The sequence below is a fragment of the Miniopterus natalensis genome, chromosome 2 (assembly GCF_054644295.1).
Source record: "Miniopterus natalensis isolate mMinNat1 chromosome 2, mMinNat1.hap1, whole genome shotgun sequence".
In the NCBI taxonomy this organism is placed as follows: Eukaryota; Metazoa; Chordata; class Mammalia; order Chiroptera; family Miniopteridae; genus Miniopterus; species Miniopterus natalensis.
In genome coordinates this window covers 169,321,467-169,340,929 of record NC_142082.1, presented here as the reverse complement: position 1 = coordinate 169,340,929, position 19,463 = coordinate 169,321,467, and the positions used below count along the sequence as shown (strand labels likewise).

The following is a 19,463-nucleotide window of genomic DNA, read 5'->3' as shown; positions in this document are numbered from 1 at the left end:
ATGGTCCAGCCAGACTAAGTGGCAAAAGGCAATGCAGACACGTCTAGGGAAACTGAGACATGAAAGAGCTTCACATATTCAGGAAGCAGCAAGTGCTTCCACATATAATGCAGAGACTTAGAATGCAGAGGGGATGAACTGTATACTTAAAAATGGTTAACATGGTACATTTTATGGTGTGTGTGTTTTTACCACAATTAAATTTTTTAAAAATTATTTAAAAGAAATGCAATAGGGTGTGAGTATCTAAAGGCCAGTCTGGAATAAGCAACTGCCTATCTTCTCCTCTGTAACCTGCAGAGTCCTACTCATCTTTTAGGATCAGCTCAGATATCTAAAGGACCGTCCTTCGTGCTCCCTACGTGGTTCCCTCAGCCTGTGATTCCCTCCTTTCTTCTTGGCTCCCATAGCACTTTATGTAGATCTCTATTGGCGTACTTATTAGTATATGGAAATTTTTTGTTTACTCTTCCATTTCCCCAATGAGATTATGCATTTCTTGAGAGTTGGCACCATTATTTATGCAAGCACAGATCCTACAACTCTACAAGAATTATTTATTGAATTAACTAGTTAATTCACTATTAATTAACCATGTGCCAGACACTACACTGTTTTACATACATAATCTCCTTTCATCCTTACAACAACTGTAATGAGGGTAAATATTGTTCTCATTTCCATTTGATAGACAAGAAAACTGAGAAAATGAGAGGCTAGGTATCTTGCCAAAGTTGTAGTTAGTTGAGCTTTGAAGCCAGATTGAAGCCAAACTGAGATTTTAATGACAAAGAAAGTAATCAATAAAAGAAGTTTCCAAGGGAATAAAGGAGGGAGTGGGATCTAGAATATTAGTTGAGAAGACTTAGCAGGAAGTGTTGACCTAGTAGGTGTCAGGCTCTGTGCTATGCACCTTGCTGAAGTAATTTCATTTAAAATAATTTCATCCTCATGAAATCTCCATGTGATACAGAGGTACAGGAAAGTTAAATTTCTTTCTCAAGATCACAAAGCTAGTGAGTGGCAAGACCATAAACCAAGATCTCTCCCAGCATCTTTTATATGACTCTCAAGAAAACTGGAAAGATAAAAATAAAGAGATTTTGAGGTAGAGAAAAGATTATCCAAAGAACCTTAGCAATTAATTAGAATTTTCAGACCAAGTAGTTACAGTGAATTAAAAAGTCTGGGAATATTTTGGGACAGCTACTGTAAGGAATTTTTTATTTAAAAAAAAAAAAAAAGGCCAGGGAAAATGGAATAGGGTTAATCAGCATCAGTTAGAGGACCCAACTGAGGTTAGGGTACACAAAATTGTGATGAACCCAATAAGCACATTTTTAAAACTTCGTTCAGCTATTTTTGCTATCCCAGGAACAAGGAAAGTATTAGGGAATTGCCAAACTGTGAGCAGGGAGCGATTATGGAAGTTGGGAGAGAGATGAAGGGAAGGACTCTTGATTAATAGCAAGAACTTGCATTCTAGTCTGAGGAGCTGGACTAAACTCTATGTGTCTTAGTCCACACAGGCTGCTATAACAAAATACCACAGACTGAGTGGCTTAAACAATAAATAATTCTCACAGTTTTGAAGGCTGGAAATCTGAGATCATGGTGCCAGCTTAGTTGGATTCTGGCGAGAGCTCTCTTCCGGGTTGCAAACTGCCAATTTCTGTTATAGCATCACATCTTTCACAGAAAAGAGAACTCTTTGATCTCCATTCTCTTATAAGGGCACCAATCTTATCACCCCCAAGACAATAGCCAAACCTCCCAAAGGCCCCACCTCCAAATACCGTTACATTGGGGATTAGGTTTTGACAAATCAACTGGGGGGCGGGGGTGGGCACAAACATTCAGTCTACAGCACATGCAGATTAAACCCATCTTTCTTCCTATATCAAACCTAAACCCTCTTAGTTGTACAGGACTGGAGAAACAGCCAACCAAAGTCACTTTAACTTCATGACTTTAACCTCAAATGCGGCTTTTATGCTGCCTGGCAATTATACTTCACTTCCTAAGTCTCTCATTCACGATTCCATTCCCATTCTTTGTCATGTATCTCGCCTGATGACCTTGCTTCCTATTTCATTCAGAAAATACAAACAATCAGAAGAAAAAACCCACCAGTCCCCACCACTGCATATATCCACTCACCTGCATCCGTGTTCATATGCTCTGCCTTCCATCCTGTTACTATGAACTGATCATGCTCCTACACAAGGCCAACATGCTCTCTTCTACACCAGGCCCCATCCTTTCTCCCTTTCTCAAGTATGAGCAAGTATTCCTCTAACAATTCTCGCATCTCTCTTTTGGTCACAAATTTTTCCCTTCTTACTAAATCACTGCCATCAACATCGAACATGCTATAAATTCTCCGTCTTAAAACAAAACAAACAAAACTCGCACCTTCATTAGAGTTCACATCCCCATTCAGTTATAGCTGTCACCACAAATTCTGTGCCTTCATAGAAAAGCTTCTAAGAGAGGTGTCTGTTCGTAGGCTCTACTGCCATTCTCTCGCGAGTCCTCCTCAATTAGGTTTGCCGCTCACTATTTCACTGAAACTGTTCCTGTCAAGGGCACCAGTGGCCTTCATGCTGTGAAATGCAATAATCCGTTTCCATTTCTCATCTTCTTGGACCTACCAGCATTTCACACAATTGATGTTGCCTTCCTCTTTGAAACTTTGTTTGGCTTCCAGAACACCATACTCATGATTTTTTCCCCTTCGTCATGAATTGCTCTTTTGTCTTCACTCCCATCACCCCAACCAAAACCCATTCATATTTAATGCCTTCAATTTTATAATAAATGATGTAGCACGTTTTGCAGCAGACATGCTTTTCTGACTTTATCTTCTTATCTGTAATTTAATTAGCTTTTATTCTCTGAGTTATACCAACCTACTAAAGAGGATCCTCAGAGATATGCTGTGTGGGGAAAGGAAGTCACTTTGGGATTGGCAGGCCCAGTCTCCACTATCCGGTCACTCATCAGTCCTTGTGTGTACTCTGTTGTAGTGTGTTCCTGCCATCCAGTTGGATCAGCTGTCCTTCCTTTCAGCTCAGTGCCTTTCTGTGACCCCAGTAATGGTGACTGCCCTTGCAAGCCTGGGGTGGCAGGGCCACACTGTGACAGGTGTATGGTGGGATACTGGGGCTTCGGAGACTATGGCTGCAGACCCTGTGACTGTGCGGGGAGCTGCGACCCTCTCACAGGAGACTGCATCAGCGGGTGAGTGTGCATGGTTCTTGTTCTCACTTGTGTGTCTTTTAGATTCTTTTGAGGATCTGATAGTGATATGGGAAATCGCACATGCCATCAGTGGAGCAAAGATGTCTTTGCACATCCCTTTAAGTAATTTTTGTCAAATTGAGATCCAAGTCGTTTGTTCTTGCAAGGTTTTAGAGATGGTCTAGTTCATTTTGCAAAATGAATCAGTCTTAACAATAGGCCCTTAAAACACTGATTATTCCTGAAAAGTTAAAGGATGGGAAGGTAGCTGACAAGGTTTAAATCTCTATAAATTTACACATTTCATTCAAGTTCTGAGAAATTCCTTAATAATGCCTTCATCATTTTGTTTTATTAGCAGCACAGACATAGACTGGTATCAAGAAATTCCTGACTTCCATTCCACGCTCAATAAGAGTGAACCAACCTGGGAGTGGGAGGACGAACAAGGATTTTCTGCCCTTCGACATTCAGGTGAGACAACAGACATAACGTGTTTCCAGGTCTGGTCCTGACAAACAGTGATTCATAACAACCCAGAGAACAGCTTTTGGGTCCTATAGGGAAACTCTTTACTTCTGACATTTAATCAAGTGGTGACCCCCATAGTACAAAATTATTAAATATAACTAAGGAGTATTTTAACAAGCTTTCATTAAATTTTTTTTAATTAACATAACTTAAGTAATTAGTATAGAAAATTTGGAAATGCAAACCATTGCAGTAAAAAAAAAATTGTCACCCAAATCTCATTACCCCGCTGTTAATAGTTCGGTGTGTTTCCTTTTCTCTAAAATACACTGGTTTACACAGTTGAGAGATAACTAAATATATCAGGTTAGGGAATGTACAGATCCATTTAAAGGAAAAATATTCTTATCTAGTGTAACTTAATATGTACAAAACAAGGCTAGCTGTGAACTCATTTGTATAGCTTTTTTACAACTACAAAACAAAAACAATTTTATAAACTAATTATAAGCCAAATAATAAAACTAATAAAATTAAAATTAACAACACTATTTGAATATGGAAAATGACTTTTACTGAAGCCAAAACACATAAATATTATTCTTTGAATTTAGCAAGGCTATACTATTATTTCTTCTGACTCAGTTTCCCTATGATGTGTATCTGTTCCTTCATTTGAAGAACATGCTGTGATATTGGTGGGAATATATAATTTCTGCGTTCATCCTGCCTCGATTCTTTTCTTATAGAAAATCAAGTGGTTCTATTTAGCACTGACTTGCTCCTTAACACAAACATAAAAGCATGAACTCTTGCGTCAGCATTTGGTTGTAGAGTGCTCACCAAATAATCCAAATTAAACTTAAAATAAATTTTAAAACATTTTTTTATTATTAACACTACAAATGCCAAAAATGTTATATAAAAACCCATATATCTCCCAGTGTTACCAAATCTTACACTTTGTCATAATTGTTTCATATTTTCATTTAAATTTGTTACAGATACATTTGAAGCCCCTGGTGCAATCTACAAGCTCACTAGCCTCCCTTACTCCATAGAATAACCACTAAGCTAAATTTTTGTGTTTATCATTCACTTTTGCGTTGTTACTACACACACACACACACACACACACACACACATAAATGTCATGGACATAACTTACCCTTTCAAAACTTTTTCTGACCTGAATATGTACATTTTTTTAGTTTATTCATTCTATTTATATGAATATACCACTTTTTATTCTCCCATTGTTTGCCATTTAGGGTATTTCCAATTTCCAGTTTTTCACTGTAATATATATAAAGCTACCATAAATGTCCTCTTATCTGTGACTTTGTGCACTTGAGAAGGAGTTTCACTAGAATAGGAGCTGGCAAACTATGGTTCTCAGGCCAAATCTGTCCTGCCAAATATCTTTCTACAGTCCACAAGCTCTACTTGCTCTAAGGTTTAAATGGCTACACTTTTTTTTAAAATATGTCTTTATTGATTTCAGAGAGAGGAAGGACAAGGGAGAGAGAGAGAGATAGAAACATCTATGATGAGAGAATCATTCACTGGCTGCCTCCTGCACACCCTCTAATGAGGATGGAGCCCACAACCTGGGCATGTGCCCTGACCTAGAATTGAACCTCAATCTCCTGCATCATATGTGGATGTTTAACTGCTGAGCCATGCCTGCTGGGCTAAATGGCTACACTTTAAATGGTTATATAAGTGCTTACATAATATCTTCAATTTTGCCTCTTGGCCCAGGAGGCCTAAAATATTTATCATCTGTTCCTTTATAGAATGTTTGTTGACCCTTGTTCTAGGATATAACCTAGACACTGTTGGGTTACGGGTGTGGTTATTGTCAAATTTACCACATGTTGCCAACCAGCTCTCAGAAGTGGTTGTATAAATTTGCATTCCACCAGCAAGGTTTGACATCCTGTTGCTCCACATCCTCATTAATACTTTGTATTTATTTAACAAATATTTATATGGCACATACAAGGGTCCAAGCACCAATCTAACTCATTAGTTCAGGCACAGTTTAACTCACTTAACAGTTATTGGATTTCTAAAGTTAATGTTATCAAACTTCTCAATGTTTGCCAATTTGATGGGTATAAAATGGGATCTTGCCATTTTAAATTGCATTTTCCTGATTACTAACAGGTTTGGTAACTTTTCATAGTTTCTTGGTCATTCAGGTTTCTTTTGCTGTGAATTTCCTATTTGCAAGTTTCTTACTAATTTGTAGAAGTTATTTATAAATTTATTCCTTCATCCAACAAATGTTTATTGAGTACCCATACTATGTGTAAGTACTATAATTATAGTAATTGAGCAGAACAGACAAAAATCCTAGCCTCTAAGGAGTCTTTATTCTTGTAGAGGAAGACAGCTAATAAGTAAAATATTTAATATAATGATGTTTAGTGTAATGGAGAAATAAAACAGGGGTGGGGGATAAGAAGTGCTTGGGAGGGGCGTACTTTTAAATAGGGTGATCACGGAAAGCCCTATGAAAGGTGACATTTGAGGGGAAAAAACCTGAAGGAGGTAAGGGGGTCAACTATACAAATAACAGAGGGAAAATAATTTATGCAGAAGACACTGCAAGAGCAAAAGCCCTGAGGTAGGACTAGGCCTGGCTAATTCCAGAAACAGAAAGGAGGCCAGTATGGCTGAAGCAGAGTTAGAAAGCACAATTTTAATACATTCTCATAAAGAACTTATGGACCCTTCAAGAATCAAGAACCCACATTTGTAATTCCCTATCATGATATTTGTAATTCCATATCATGGGTTTTTTCACTTAACATAATCTTATGATCATTTGCCTAATGGTTTCATTTTAATTCACAACAGGGAAGAAGGTGGGAAGGAGAAGGTGATAAGTAGTTGCCATATTTATCTTTTCACATTTGAAAGAGAAAAAATCTTTCCCTTTAATTTTTTTGCCTTAATGCTACATAGTTTGAATTCTGATTTTTAATAATCACTTTCGGAAGTTTCCTTCTGTTTTTCTAACAATGATTTTCATAATTCTTCAAGTTTGTCTGCTAAGCCAATCTATAAAATGCAAATTTTTAGGACATTCATTAAGTCAGTCATCATGTTACTAGGGAGCTGGCAGCACACTAATTAAGTGCATAACATGCTGGCATCAGAATGACTCCAGCCTCTCTTGTTCACAACAGCTGTGAGGTCTATGATGTCCCCAGAGAGCCTCTGAAATTCACCTGGATGAGCTCCAGATTGCAGAAGACATTGTTCAGTTTCCTGCTAAACAGCAATATTCTAATTGTGTATAGAATAGTACTCCTGGGCACCTTCTTTTTTCAATATAAAAGTGATAATCATTTTCCTAAGCACTGGGATTTATCCTAAAATATATGTGACACCTACCTATTTACCTACCATAAGTAGGAATGTAATATCCTATACCAAAAAGATACTCTTAACTTCTACCACTCCTTGTGAGGTAGAGAACATCGGGTGTAAAATTTCATTTTCTGTACAACAAAACTGCCTTTATAGTACCAAAGAACTATAAACAGTGTTCTCTCTCTCTCTCCCATTAACATTCTTTTTTTTTAAAAAAAACATACCTTTATTGATTTCAGAGAGAGGAAAGGAGAGAGAGAGAGAGAGAGATAGAAACATCAATGATGAGAGAGTCATTGATTGGCTGCCCGCAACCCGGGCATGTGCCCTGACTGGGAATCAAACCCTGATCGCCTGGATCCTAGGTCTAGGCTTTAACCACTGAGCCACACCTGGCCAGGCTCTCCCATTAATGTTCTAATACCTAGTATACCTAAACAGGTTTCCTCCCCTTCTAGATTTCTTTTAAGAAAACACATCCAGGCTAAAGCCTGATCAACAAAGATTCATTCTTTGATACTCAGTCTGTACCTGGGATAAACAGAACCACTGCTCACCCTTTTATCTTTATATTCCTGTCAAATTTCTATATGTTAGAATCTTATATGAGTAAATAAATGTAAAATACTTACAATAGTGCCTGGCACATAGTAAGTTCTCCTCAGTAAACATTACCTGCTGTTATTACCACTCAGTGCTTGTAAAATTGTATCTATTTGTTAAGTCAGTAAGAATGAAAATCCTATCCATTCTGGTTCTACGAATTTAAAGATAAGACATAACCATTGTCCTCAAGGATTATGGTCTAGAGAGGAAACAGATACATAAATAAGTATGAGAATGCTATATATAGACTAAGTACAAAGGCATTTTGAAAGTCTTCCATGGGGCCTGGCAAATCTCTCACACATAATTGTAATCCATAATTTCAACTGTTGGTAGAAAACATCCTACTCTTCCATCAAAGTCCATTTCAAACCCTCCTTCAACCATGAAGCCTTTTCCATCTTCTCAAATGTGAAACCTCCCACCAAAGCGTCTTGTACCCATCTTAGAACACTTATCACACTGTTTATACACTTGCTTTAGTTGCCTTACCTAATTGTAAACCTTAAGGCAAGAATTGCACCTTGCTCATATTTATATACTCTGATGTTTATAGCACCATGGCCTGCTTATCATAGGGGCTCAATAAATTCTTTTAAAGTTCATGGCATTACCTTCAAAGGACTATTTTATTTGACTATTTTATTTTGTTTGACTTTTGTTGGGATGAACATTAATTATAAAAATATAATTGTCTTTCTATAGGTTATTTATCAGTTGTTCCTTTCCATTAGCATTGACTATATTTATCATAACATCAATTATAAGCATTAAAATAGATCAGTATTTCTACATTTCTATATTTCTCTTAGGCCAATACTTCACTGGATAATAACTAATTCAATTCAGAAAGTGTGACTATTTCTTTTGAATGACTTTTCATGGTTTCTTAGTGTGTGTGGATTAGGTTGTATGAATCACTCAAGCCTTAAAGAGTTATGTGACCTGGATTTACTTGCTGATTTTTTTTTTTCTGTTTCTAAATAACACATCATTTCTCATTTAATTTCTGTAGGTAAATGTGAATGTAAGGAACAGGTGTTAGGAAACCCCAAGGTATTCTGTGGAATGAAATATTCATATGGTGAGTCTGAAGTCCTTGAATGCTTCTGAGAATCTATTCAAACTAATTATAAAGAGTCTTCTAGGAAACATGAGGTCTGGTGTATGACATTCTCAATATATTAAAGCATTAGCCTTATATAATAATATTAAGCACAGTATTCCGGTCTTGGGCAGGAGGCTTATAGAGCAAAAAGGTTTCCTACTCTAAGGAGAAGAAGCAAAGAACAAAAAGAAAAACAAATAAAACGACACATAACCCTTTCTTATAAATGCTTCCTGTCTTGGTCATCTAAAAGGGACATCTCTAGCCACTTGAACAGTTCCTGTGGCAGTTTATCAGGTAATACTAAACCGGAATCCATTTGAAGCAGTATTTCATAAAGCAGTATTTCAAGAGCTCAGGCATTGGGTTCACACCTACGTGGGTTTGATTTCTGGTTTATTGGGTCGGTAACTTAAGCTCTCCAGACTTCCCTCATCTGTACAATAGGGATGATGCCACCTTTCCCATGAAATGAGATTTTTAAAAAGCACATCACCTTGCACTTACTAGATGCTCAGTAAATGGTGGGGAGGAGGAAGAGAATATATATGTCTGAGGAGTAAGAGGATATATATATGCTGAGATGAGCTGTCTGCCTGAGTTTTTCCCCCTGCCCTCTCTGTATATTCTGCATTCCTCTGCTTTTCAAATACCAGGAAAATGCAGCTTATAGATTTAAAAAAATGTCACTGCCCTAAATAAAGACTCTTACTAACTTCAAATTTTAAATAACTATGTTTACCATTAAATATACTAAAGATAACTCATCTTGCCAACATATTCTTGACTAGTGTTCTGGGCTTTTTATTGTTCCATAACTTATAGGGCCTGAAATATGCATTACAATGGAGAGAAAATTTTAAGTCATGATTTCTGAAACCAAGTGTTTAGGTTCTTGATAACATTGTATTTAATCTCATGAGAGATAAAAAAGTAAATGTTAAAACCTCATAAATCTTATCTAAAATTACATGCATATTTCTCCCCTTCCACCTGCAAACTTGACTAAATAATAGAATAAAACTTTTGAAATATACAGTGCGTAATAAATAAAAGTCAGTTTGAAGGGAATAGTATTTACTATCAAAAGGAAAAAAAAAAAAAAAAGACCATTTAGTTCAAAGTCAGTTAGTTCAGTGGAAATATCAACTGGTTTTCATTATCGCATAGATTCAGTAGCTCTCTAACTGAATTTACAAACAATCACATTGGCATCTTTTAATAAACCTGTATTATTTTCTGCTTAAGAGAACTTGAATGCTCTTAATGATGTAATGAAATACCTTGGTCTTATTAAGTACAATATACCTACAGACTTCGAGGAAAAATGGTCCCACCCCATTCTCTGGCTTAATGGGGAAAAACTTGATTTATTGGATTATTCCTTTAACAAATACTTATTGAGCTATCACTGTGAATAGACAAGTTCCCTGCTCTCTTTGAGCTTACAGCCTAGTGACAAAAAAACCAAAATAGCCATTGAGCATTGGCTATGTGTGAGGCAATGTGCTATGTACCCTTCATGCAGTTATCTCATCAGATTCTTGTCCAAACTTTACCTCTAACCAGCCAGTTATGCAAACTTGAACAGTTCGCTAAATTTCTTAAAACTTGCCTCCTCATACATAAAACAAAACTGGATGAGCTCTTAAGACCCCTTATAAGTCTAAAGTTTGATTATTCTAAAAAAGACAGCTGTCTGACAGTCATATGGATATGGGACCAACCAAGGTAGGATTCTCTCATGACACACGACCTTTCATCAAGATATAGATGAGCCAGTAAGAACTCTCTAATAATAAAGAATATTGCATCCAATGTTCCTTAGGTCTACTTTCATCCCCACCCCAACTTATTCTATTACTTTATCCTACCCCTACCCCATCCCCATCCATTTCATAGATCTTAGAACATAATAGAATCATGAGTTATATAGAATACTGGAACTCTACCATCATGTAGAACAGCTCCTTAACCCTAGTCAGCGTGCATTTTACACTGGGAGGAAAAGGTTAAGTAATCAATAATATTATTTAATCTCTTTAGAATACTTAAAATATATACTGGTAGTAACATTTGCTCTTTGTCATAATATTATACACAATCAACAGGAAGAGTATAATATAGTTAGAATCTAAATAAAAATCAGGATAACAATTCTACTTCCTATGCATCTTTCTATTTAGTTAATAGCTGAATGTGTTTAAGATTATACTTGGAGTAGGCAAATGACGATATTCTTTTAGCGTGGTGATACAGGAATGAGTAGCAGTTAGAAATGCCTAAGAAGGAAGAGTATAGTTGATATAAATGAGATAAAGCCAGTATCAAATTGCTGAGCCTAATGATATTTAAAGCAAATTTCCACATTATCATTATCATTAATTCACTTTTCCATTTTACTCTGAAGTGCATATTTAAGTTGTTGTTCAAACCTCAAAAGATGATATGAAATTCTATGCATTTTGACTTTGGGAATTGTGTTGTTACAGTGCTAAAAATAAAGATTTTATCAGCTCATGATAAAGGATCTCATGCTGAGGTCAATGTGAAGATTAAAAAAGTCTTAAAATCTACCAAATTGAAAATTTTACGAGGAAAGCGAACATTATATCCAGAATCATGGACTAACAGAGGCTGCACTTGTCCAATCCTCAATCCTGGTGAGCATTAGATTTTTCTAGCTTAATAACTACCTTCTCTCTGCTGAATTGCTGTTTGTCTTACATTCTCTGAACCACAACCTAAATAAACTCTGCCAGAGCATCTCTCTTTTTCACATCTTAATTCTGGGGAAAGCCCAGATGGAATTCTTTGAACTGACATCAAAAAACTATTTCTCTTCCAGGTGCTGTATTAAAGTATAATACTTTAAAATCTAGCAATATAATATTCTCTGCCCTAAAAGAGAAGCCTCAGATTGGTTCCAGGTGTCAGTAGCATAGAAAACACTTTCATGAATTTATCTGCCACTAACACTTTATCTGAAAGCTAGGTCCTATTACGGTGCCCTGGGTAGAACTTGCTCCCAAAGGAAGTTCAAATGCAAAATTCCATCTGTGCAAATAATATTGAATTCATTTTTACTGTTGCATGAGAAGCATCTGTTTCTCCTGGATAGAAAACAACTCTCAAGTTATCATCTTATTTTTCATTAAATGATCATTCTGGTTTCAAATTAGAAACAGCAGAAATAAACAAGCAAGCAAATAAAACAAAACAAAAAAATCCTTGTAGAATCTTAGAGAAACTTGAAATGCAGTGGAATTTGCACCTTAAAATGTTATGGCAGAGGCAGAGATAAGCAAGTAAGCAAGGGATTCATACCTTTACATTCTATAAGTACACTCCTCCTACTATATCATGAACTGCTTATTACTCTGTCTCCCTCATTGAGTTTGAGTACCTACCATTAGTACCCAAATAATAGTAACATAGTTTCAAGATAGTAAGTTCTAGCAAAACAATTTTTTAAAAATATGTTTTTATTGAGTTTAGAGAGAAAGGGAGAGAGAGGGAGAAACACTGATGTGAGAGAGAAACATCCATCGGTTGGTTGACTACTGTCTGCACCCTGACTGGGAACCAAACCCAAAACCTAGGCATGTGGCCCGACCGGGAATCAAACCAGTGACCTTTTGGTGCACAGGGCAATGCTCAACCAAATAAGCCACACTGGCCAGGGCACAGATAATTTTTTATTTTAATCCTCTGTATTTCCCTGTTTGTGTAGTTGCCCTCTGTGTCTTAACAGCACTGTTGAAATAAGAGCATAATTTCTCTTCTGGATATAATTCCTTCCAAATATAAGTCTACGAAACCACAGTTATGTTAATAAGAAGTCGTTTGTGATCTTTGACAAATAAATTTGAGAGAGACAGATAACTGAGAGAAACTGTCAATAAAATATCTCCCGCAACCCAAACCATCTAAACAATGATATACAAATCTTGACTTTACTTCTGTTAATTAATCTTTCATATCCTTTTATACCCCTTCAGTATTTTATTTAAATTAACTTAAATTTTAGTAAAAACAGGAAAAAGAAGACATTTAAAATAAATAAATAAATAAATAAATAAATAAATAAATATAGTTTCAAAGAACAAATCAAGTAATCAGAACCTTGGATTTTTGAGTACAGAAAATGAAGAGTCATTAATCTGTGTTCTAATTCCTAACAATCTAGGCAGAAGGGCTCTTCCTATAACCACTTTCTATTATCTTGGCAAAAGAAAAAAAAATCTGCTCAGTGTTTTAGCCAAACATTAAAAACAAAAGCTTTGACCATCTGAGCCACCCTCCAGGAAGTGAACTATACTTCCTAATCAGGTTTCTGCCAAACAGTCAAGGAATCAACTGAGTTCATCACAATTGAAAACATAAGCACAGTTATTCAAAGAATTCTTGAAAACATGTTTACTCACTTTGAAGAAAAGACTGGAACCTGCAAAAGCAAAACCAGACACTCTTTCATTTCACTTTGTTTTTCCATTTTTGCAAGTTCAATAACCAAAGGCAAAGAAAGCTGATAAGAAAATTCTGAACCCTTAGCATGCTAACTTGCTTCCTTTGCTACATTTGAAAAGGAGCAATCTAATTGGGCATCCCTGCAAATTCATTCATTCCTACATTCATACATACTTTTAGTCATTCATTAATCATATATTTTAGATCATCAAGACTAGCACTTAAGCCCTGGCCGGTGTGACTTGGTTGAGCGTCCTCCCTGCATAGAGAGGTCACTGGTTCAATTATGATCAGTGTTTCTCTCTCCCACTCCCTTGCTCTCTCTCTAGAATCAATAAAAACAAGGACTAGCACTAAAGTGCTATATTTTTCTTTTTCATGGTATTCAAACTTGAATTCAAACATGTAGCAAAGTAGATGCCAAAAGCCTAGAGACTGGAAAATAAAATGTAAATGCTAACAAGTGATGCAACAGATAATACAGTCTCATGCTAATTTTTGGCATGAAGCTGCTCCATAACTTATGGATTTATTCAGTATCATTTTTATTAGTTTAATTTATATTTATACTTTAAATTAATGGTAAATTCCTATATTATTTGTTCTATTTATAGTTTCAAAATAAATTCCTTGAACATATTAGATTTAGCATTAAACTTTTCTAAAAATTATTTATTGTATTTTTTAATGAGGATTTTATTATTTTAGAGATGATACAAACAATATCAATAACATTATACTTTAACTAGTCTGTTAATTAAATATTGGGATTCTTTCTCATGCAGAAGCTAAGGTTACCCTTTAGAGAACTTAAATACCTTATAATCCATCTTATATTTGTACTCCCCAGTGTTTAAACCTCTCTGTATCATTTTTTTCCTTTTATTTCTCTTTTTTGAAAACACCATCATAGCTATCTTTAAATTTAAGATTGATTAATTTTAATAACCTTTTAAAATAAGGTCTTTATTGTTATGGAAGCAATATATGTACATTATAGAAATATAGGGGGAAATTTAAAATTTCATATTTCTGTCCTCCAGAGATCATCTCTGTTAACATCTTAGTGAAAATCCTTCCAGATCTTTCTTTGTGCAAATATATGTTATATTTTTTTAACCAAAATGAAATCATAGTATATGTTTCATTCTGCAACCCCTTTTATTCAGTTAATGATCTTTATCTTCAATTTTAGTTTATTTTCATATAACCTAATACTCAGACCATATTCTGACTTCCCAACTGATCCCAAAATGTTCTTTTGAGCTGGCTTGTCCTTGCCATTAGGAAATCCAGGATCACACACTGTATCTGGTTTTTAAGTCCCTCAATCTCTTTTATTCGAGTTTCTTTTTATTGTTGTTGAAAAAATTATTGTTGAAGAAACCAGGTCAGCTGTCCTGTAGACTTACCCTACAGCCTTTCTACATTTGTCTAGTTGGTTTCTTGTGGTGTCATTTAGCTTGTCCCTCTACATCCTATATTTTCTGTAATCTTTAAAGAAAAGCTTGAGCCCAGCCAGAATGGCTCAGCAGTTGAGCATCGACCTCTGATCCAGGAGATCTTGGTTCGATTCCTGGTCAAGGCACATGCCTGGGTTGCAGGCTCAATCCCCAGTAGGGGGTGTGCAGGAGATCAGCTGATCAATGACTCTCTCTTATCACTGATGTTTCTATCTCTCTCTCCCCCTCTCCCTTCCTCTCTCTGAAATCAATAAAGGCATATAAAAAAGAAAAGAAAAGCTTGATAAAGTCAGGATAAACATTTTGGTTAGAGTTCATTACACTTTGTGTTATATACTTCATGTTCAGTACTTTGTGTTAAATCACATCAGAAGACACATAGGAACTGATGACCCACCATCAGTGTTGCTAAACTGATCCTTGGGTTAGAGGGCTAACAGTCTGATCTCTCCATTGGGCAGTTTGGTTTTCCCTTTTTTAAAAAATATGTTGTTATTGATTTTAGAGAGAGGCAGGGAGAGGGAGAGAGAGAAACATCCATGTGAGAGAGAAACATTGATCGGTTGCCTCTAACATGCACCCTGGCCGGGGATGGAACCTGTAACCTGGGTATGTGCCCTGACTGGGAATCAAACTGGCGACTTTTTGGTGCATGGGATGATGCTCAACCAACTGAGCCACACCAGCCAGGGCTGCTTTCCCTTTTGAAACTAGAAAATAAAGAGTGTGGTGTTACTTAGGCACTATACAAACATCAAGTTTCCCATTTAATGATTTTATCATCAATTGGTAATCCCTTCCTGAACCAATAATCACATGGAATGACATTTTTTCTAAGTAATTTCAGTAAAAAAACAAGGAGATATATATATATATATATATATATATATATATATATATATATATATATATACACACACACGTGTGTATATATGTAGATGATATAGATAGATGATATAGATAGATGATATAGATATAGATGATAGATACAGATGATATAGATAGATGATATAGATAGATGATAGATATATAGAATAGATATGTCCCAGGAATCAAGCTTGTGACCTCTTGGTGCATGGGTCGATGTTCAACCACTGAGCCACACTGGCCAGGCTCTCACCTTTTTTTTTTTTAATGTATGACAAATATCCTATATTCCAAAAGCACATTGACTTTGTCTATAAAATATGTGCTATTTTGTATAACTCATAGCTCTCCTCCAATATGTTTTCCCAAATGGTTTTTAAACTTTTATAAAATTATCCTTAATGTACACTACCATACATCATGAGTCCCCAGGAAATACTGATTTATAGCAGTATGTTAAGTGCCCATGGAATCCTTACTTCTTTACCATAGAGGGTGGTATGGTATAGAGTAAATAGTTCTGTAATCAGACAGACCTAAGCTTAAATCAAAGTGCTGCTACTACTGAGAGACATTGAACAAGTTTTTAATCTTGCCAAGCCTCCATTTCTTCATTTGTAAAACAAGAAAAAAAATAATACCTACTTATGAGGTTATTTTCAAGATTAATGATATAATACATGTAAAGCACTTAGCAAATGCTTATTAAATGTCAGCTGTTATTGTCTATTACTCCCTATTTCAACCATGAATATATAAAACCATTAACTATGCATACATAAACCTGCTGAAGTCACATCTCCCCCTTCAATAAACTATGATACTATATAGCCTCTTTTGTTCTCTTTTAGGTTTGGAGTACCTTGTAGCAGGACATGAGGATGTAAGAACAGGCAAACTAATTGTGAATATGAAAAGTTTTGTCCAGCGCTGGAAACCATCTCTTGGAAGAAGAGTCATGGATATTTTAAAAAGAGAGTGCAAGTAGCAATAAAGGTGTAGAGCACATAATGGCACTTCTCTATGTATAAAACACAAACTTAATGGAAAGGAGACCTCAGTAATGAAACTGGAATTTTTTTAAGTGCCAAAATGTATAGAAATGTTCCAACGCATAGGCCTTGTCTAACCTATCTCTTTTGGGCCCATGTTTAAATACACTTTATTTCATAAAGAGAAATGAAAAAATCTATGCTGATACCTGTTTTCTATGGAACTGATTCTGAAACTTGTAACTATTAAGAATATTTTAATAGCAGTGTGGTATTTAACAGTAATCCATTAAGGGCAATACATATAACAAGGACTCCTCCCATCTTCAGATATGTTACTTACATTTACACTACTTAAAGTAATTAATAAGATTTTAAGGAATCCCCAACCCTTCTATCAGAAAAGGTGTCTCTTAAAAAGAGCCTTCTCTTGTGTGATGTGTGTGAATTTTGGTCTGTGGCGTGTTAGAGAAACCTCTTCACATGTATATAGTATTTCCTTGTATAAAGCACTTTACTACCTAACACTTGTGTTGTGTGAGTTTGGAGATGCATTGACAGCAAGAAAAGAAAAGGGCATGTAAGAAAGCCTACTGAAACAGAAGCACTGCCACTACATGTGGACAAAAGTGACCAGATAAAGGAAGTTATACTATTTGACTCTGAATACTTGGAGAAACTATGTGAAGATGCAACCTTAAAGGAGAGTATGTTTGCGTGAAGTCTCAGCTTCAGGCTACAGATAGATTCCACAGACATTGGCCATGATGAAACTGTTTTATGAACAAAAAGAGACTTTAAAATAAGAGAAAGAAATCATAAGTATAGAAATATGCTTTGGTAAAGAGAAAATGGACTTTAAATTTTAAAAAGCTCATTTATTTGCAATGCACTGTATACACTTCAAAAATTCTTATAGACACAGAATTTGTTTTATTTTTGTGTTTTAGTATTTAAACCTGAATATTGAAACAGTTTCCTTCTTTTCTTTATTAACAGTATATGGTTATTTGTATTTGCTCATTTTTTTGGACACAATGTATGTGATAGTTCACGAAATTACAGTTTTTCATTATTATTCATCTTCTGTGCCCATGCATAATCACTCTACATATAGTTTCTTCTGTACTTGGATATACAAAACACAAACCACAGTACCATAAGATTAACTTCACATACAGAACATATTTTTTTCCTGAGGTCCTGTGGACTTGCAAAAAATATATATATATTGCTTTGTTAATTTTTTATATGTAATAAATAAATATTATCTCCTGATTTTTGTCTCATTTTCTGATCAACTCTTTCAATGATACTAAATATTTCCTTCTCTAATGAAGGAACTCAAATCTAATTCCTTAAATTAGGAAAATCAAACAAGGGCCTAGTGTTTCTACTCTGTTACTATGGAGTTTGGGGATGGAGTGGATGCTAATTCTGATGAGTTTAGCTTCTGTAGCGCATGGACATAAACTTTTTTCATCAGATACATTGCATTTTTATATTACATTTAGTTTTTAACTGATTTTAAAAGTAATAAAAGTTTATTGTTGAAAATACAGAAAACAATAATGAGGAAAAACACCTGTATTTCAGCCATACTGTGATAATAGCCATAGCATTTTAGTGTCTATGTTGCTAGACTGTTTTCTATGCATATACATACCTTTTATAGAACTGTGATTATGCTGTACATTTTCTAATGAAGTTTACATTTATTATCTGTAGCATGTCTCTCAGCTTCTTTCCTACTCCTTATACTAGTAGGTGGAACACTATCTGGTAGGGTGTTATTTATAAGCAACTTATAAAATATGTTGATAAGTAAATTATACCAAGAAAAATATTTTAAATACATCAAATATAAAATTTGCTTTAAGTTTCAGAATTGCCAAGTTGCCTTCTTTTCCATTTCACTTTATTCAAAATAACCATTACTGCCTGGCCAGGTGTGGCTCAGTGGTTGAGCATTGACCTAGGATCCAGGAGATCACGGTTCAATTCCCAGTCAGGGCACATGCCCGGGCTCCAGGCTCGATCCCCAGTAGGGGACATGCAGGAGGCAACCAATCAATGACGACTCTCTCATCATTGATGTTTCTATCTCTCTCTCTCCCTCTCCCTTCCTCTCTCTGAAATCAATAAAGATATATTTTTAAAATAATTTAAAAAATAAAATAACTATTGCCCATTAAAAAACACACAATGTCTACTTTTTAAAGAGTAGAAGGATGTCTATATTACTGAGTAAAAAAATTTGCAGAACAATACATATAGTATTAACCCCCACTCCAAAAACACATATTGTGTTTTAAAAGATCTAAAAGATAAGTTATAGCAGCATTTGCACTTGCAGGGGAAAGAAGAAGGGAGATTTCTCCTTATTTTGCTTATACCTGTGTTGTTTGACTTTCTTCTGTTGGTCATGTACTACATTTGTAATTTGTTTTTTTAAAACAATTAAAATGTAATCAATTGTTTTAAAAGCATGTTCAAGAAAAAGCATAGCTAAATGTTTAATTTTGCCTATGCTTACCAAATTGTTCAGCCTAAATATGTCTTCCCAGTCCTCTCTTCCTTAGTTGCTCTTTTGAGCACCTTTTCTGGCAACATTCCAAAAATTAGGTCAGTGATATAATTACTTCTTAAGGTTTTGATTCTCAAATCACTTGTAGCCCTTCAGCTGCAGTTTTCATTTCTTATGAGCATCATTTGGCCTCCAAAGTGGAAAAAAGGGAAGAAAAAAGAAAACCTTGTGCTCCCCATTTGTAAAAGTAAACAACAAAACAAAGAGCAAGCTAGCTGGCCCATGACCCCATTTCCATTCTATATTCCATCATTCTGCCACACTTCTAT

At 35.4% G+C, this 19,463-nt stretch overlaps 1 protein-coding gene across 2 annotated transcripts in view; it reads left to right on the top strand.

The window, feature by feature from the left end:
- NTN4 (netrin 4) overlaps window positions 1-17,885 on the top strand; it is a 97,029-nt gene extending 79,144 nt beyond the window's left edge. Inside the window, exons 6-10 of one of the 2 annotated variants that reach the window (XM_087814836.1) lie at window positions 3,030-3,243; window positions 3,605-3,717; window positions 8,723-8,791; window positions 11,308-11,478; window positions 16,467-17,885. In XM_087814836.1, the coding sequence (XP_087670962.1) occupies window positions 3,030-3,243; window positions 3,605-3,717; window positions 8,723-8,791; window positions 11,308-11,478; window positions 16,467-16,603 (704 nt within the window). In that variant the 3' untranslated portion in view covers window positions 16,604-17,885. Of the gene's footprint in view, window positions 1-3,029; window positions 3,244-3,601; window positions 3,718-8,722; window positions 8,792-11,307; window positions 11,479-16,466 lie in introns of both variants that reach the window. The other variant, XM_016221824.2, reaches the window with a different exon arrangement.
- Window positions 17,886-19,463: the final 1,578 nt, after the last annotated feature.